Source organism: Pleurodeles waltl, chromosome 12 (genome assembly GCF_031143425.1).
Source record: "Pleurodeles waltl isolate 20211129_DDA chromosome 12, aPleWal1.hap1.20221129, whole genome shotgun sequence".
NCBI classification, from domain to species: Eukaryota; Metazoa; Chordata; class Amphibia; order Caudata; family Salamandridae; genus Pleurodeles; species Pleurodeles waltl.
Genome location: NC_090451.1, coordinates 711,141,798 through 711,144,543, shown reverse-complemented (window position 1 = coordinate 711,144,543; position 2,746 = coordinate 711,141,798). Strand labels below are relative to the sequence as shown.

Here is a 2,746-nt window from a genome sequence, read left to right as displayed (position 1 = left end):
AGGTCTGAGCTGGAGTACATATTCTACTGACTTGCTTCCTTTATGGCGATAGTATCTTTAGAAGTGCAGTTTGTGAATAGCAATGGACTTACGTTTGTGGTTCAATATCTGCAACTCCCAAACCCCTTCTTAGCCCCCCAACCCCCACCTTATTCATCCCTAACCCCGTCTCATTTGGGAGTATTTCACTTTTTCTAGCCACTCCTCCGGGTGCCTCCCACCTTTACTACTAAGTAGTAAATTTGCATGTGTGAGGATCTCCCCAGAGGAAATATAGGAGATGTGGAGGCTACACCGGTCTGTTTGCCGATTGCATTTTGTAGGAAGTAAGCAGTACTACTTTATGACTACTTTGTGTACCACAAAATGCAGTTTGTAAATTGAGCCCTAACGCTATCTACTGTTAAAAAGTGTGAATACTATAGGCACTCACTTGTCAGCTTATCTGTTTGCAGGTCATGACTACACCAGATATGGAGTGTTTCGGAAACAGTACTGATGCAACAGAATTCCTGCTTCTCGGACTTCAGGCTCTCCCAGAGCTGAAGCCCATCCTCTTCTTCATGTTTGTCATCATCTACCTGTTCACCATAGTTGGGAACATCCTGATAGTGGCCACCGTGTCTCTGGATAGCCACCTGCACACACCCATGTACTTCTTTCTTGGAAATTTGTCATTCCTGGAAGTCTGGTACCCGACAACGACTGTGCCGACTATGCTAGCTGGCATACTGACAAACGGAAGGCTCATTTCCTACACAGCTTGCATCTCACAATTTTATTTTTTTGTCTCATTTGCAGCCACTGAGTGCTGCCTCTTGACAGTGATGGCTTATGATAGGTATGTAGCAATCTGCTTTCCCTTACAGTACATGGTCCTTATGGTGAAAAGGCGTTGCCTCAAGCTTGTTGTAAGTTCTTGGGTAGCTGGGTTTTCTCCACCAGTGATCACAGTGTCCTTACTGTGTAGTCTACGGTTCACTGGCAGGAAGGAGATCGACCATTTCTTTTGTGAGTTTGCACCCTTGCTAAAAGCCACCTGCTCAGAGACGTCTGTGATAGAATTGTATGTTTTTATCATAGCAGTCACCATATTGTCAGTTCCATTCACTCTAATCATTGTGTCTTATGTGTACATCATGTCGGCCATCGTGCGAATCCCTTCAGTCACGGGCAGACACCGAGCCTTCTCCACCTGCAGCTCCCACCTCACTGTGGTTATTGTTTACTTTGGGACACTGATCACAATATACGTATCACCCACTACTGGCCACTACCTAAACCTCAACAAAGCCCTATCCCTTCTCTACACTGTGGCGACCCCGCTGCTGAATCCCATCATATACACTCTGAGAAACAAGGACATACAGAAGACATTGAGGAAAGCCTGCCATACCTTTCCATTTTCCAGGCTGTGAGAAAAAACAGTCTTATTTAGGAAAATAAAACTTCATTGAAAATTAAAGTCCGGCATTGAAATGTAGGTACTTTCATTATATAGAACCATCCATAGGATTTTAAACAGAAATAACATCCAATAGAACAACCTTGGTACACGTGCAAATTGTTTCAATGGCCAATATGTATGTATGCAGCGATTATTGTAGAGCTCAAACCGAGTTCAAAGGCAATGGAGCTCTTTACAGAGAGCACGGCCTCCGGGGAGATGCAACATTGTGGGATGGTCAAAAAAAGCCTGCAGAGCCAGGAGGTGTGGCTTCAGCTTAGTTTTAGAATTTTAGGAGATTTGGTGCTGATCCAGTGTCGACAGATAAGCGGGTCCAGATCTTGGCAGCATGAACAGAGAAAGCTTACCTTCTGCCTTTTTTCTTCCTGCAATGTTTTATCTCCACTTGGGCAATATCTACGATCCTGGTGTTGTCTTGCAGATGTAGTATGCCAAGTAAGCTGGGTTTTGTTGTTGATGATTTATAAGTGATGCATCTGGTCTTGAAGACAATCCAGGATGGAAGGTGAGCCAGTGCAGATCCTTTAACATGAGGGTAATTTGGACTTCGAGCACACACAAACCATGCCGCTGTGTATAGGATGCCTTTCAGAGGTGCTAGGTGGGGTAATGGGGAGACAACTCAGCAAACTGTTGCCTCTGTCCAAATGGGAGGAGTCTCATACTTCTTGTACAGTTGTTCTGAATCTGTCTTCTGGAGAAATAGTTTGACTTTATTCAGAGGCATTTGTGTTGAGTGTGAATCTGAGAGATTTTGCATGGGATGTCAGCTGGGGTGGGAAATCAGGTAGGCTTAAGTTAGAAAGACAGATTAGAACTGGAGATGCTTGATGTTTTTTGCAAATAGAAGGATTCAGTCTTTATGGTGTGGAGATGCTGTACTGGATGAGTTTGAGGCAGGATTTAGGTCTCTGTTGTGTTGGATGTGTATATTTTCAGATTGAGTTGGGTATCACCTCGATTCATACACGTATTGATGAATCTTGATGCTGCTATATGCAAGATTGTAAAGAAGATGGTAGAGTGGATTAAGCCCTACGGTACTTCGCAGGATATAAGGAGTGTCCCTGATTATTGTGGAACCTACTTGCACAGGCTGGTGCTGGTTCTTGAGGAGGGATGTGAGCCATATAATCACGGTGCATGCAGAATCCATGCATGTTTTCATGGCGTTGAACGGAGCTTGAAGGCTGCAAGAAGTTAGGACCAGAAGGTAGGGGTATTTGTGGAACCTACTTGCACAAGCTGGTGCTGGTTGTTGAGGAAGAATTTGAGCTG

General features: G+C 44.3%; 1 protein-coding gene across 1 annotated transcript; it reads left to right on the top strand.

Annotated features, from left to right (window-relative positions):
* Window positions 1-458: 458 nt before the first annotated feature.
* On the top strand, window positions 459-1,418 carry LOC138267284 (olfactory receptor 11L1-like). Its single transcript, XM_069216139.1, has one exon. It carries the CDS (start codon window positions 459-461, stop codon window positions 1,416-1,418), a length of 960 nt encoding a protein of 319 aa, XP_069072240.1.
* Window positions 1,419-2,746: the final 1,328 nt, after the last annotated feature.

Excerpts from the sequence above, each read along its gene's own strand:
- LOC138267284 (XM_069216139.1), top strand. The coding sequence starts at position 459 with ATGACTACACCAGATATGGAGTGTTTCGGAAACAGTACTGATGCAACA.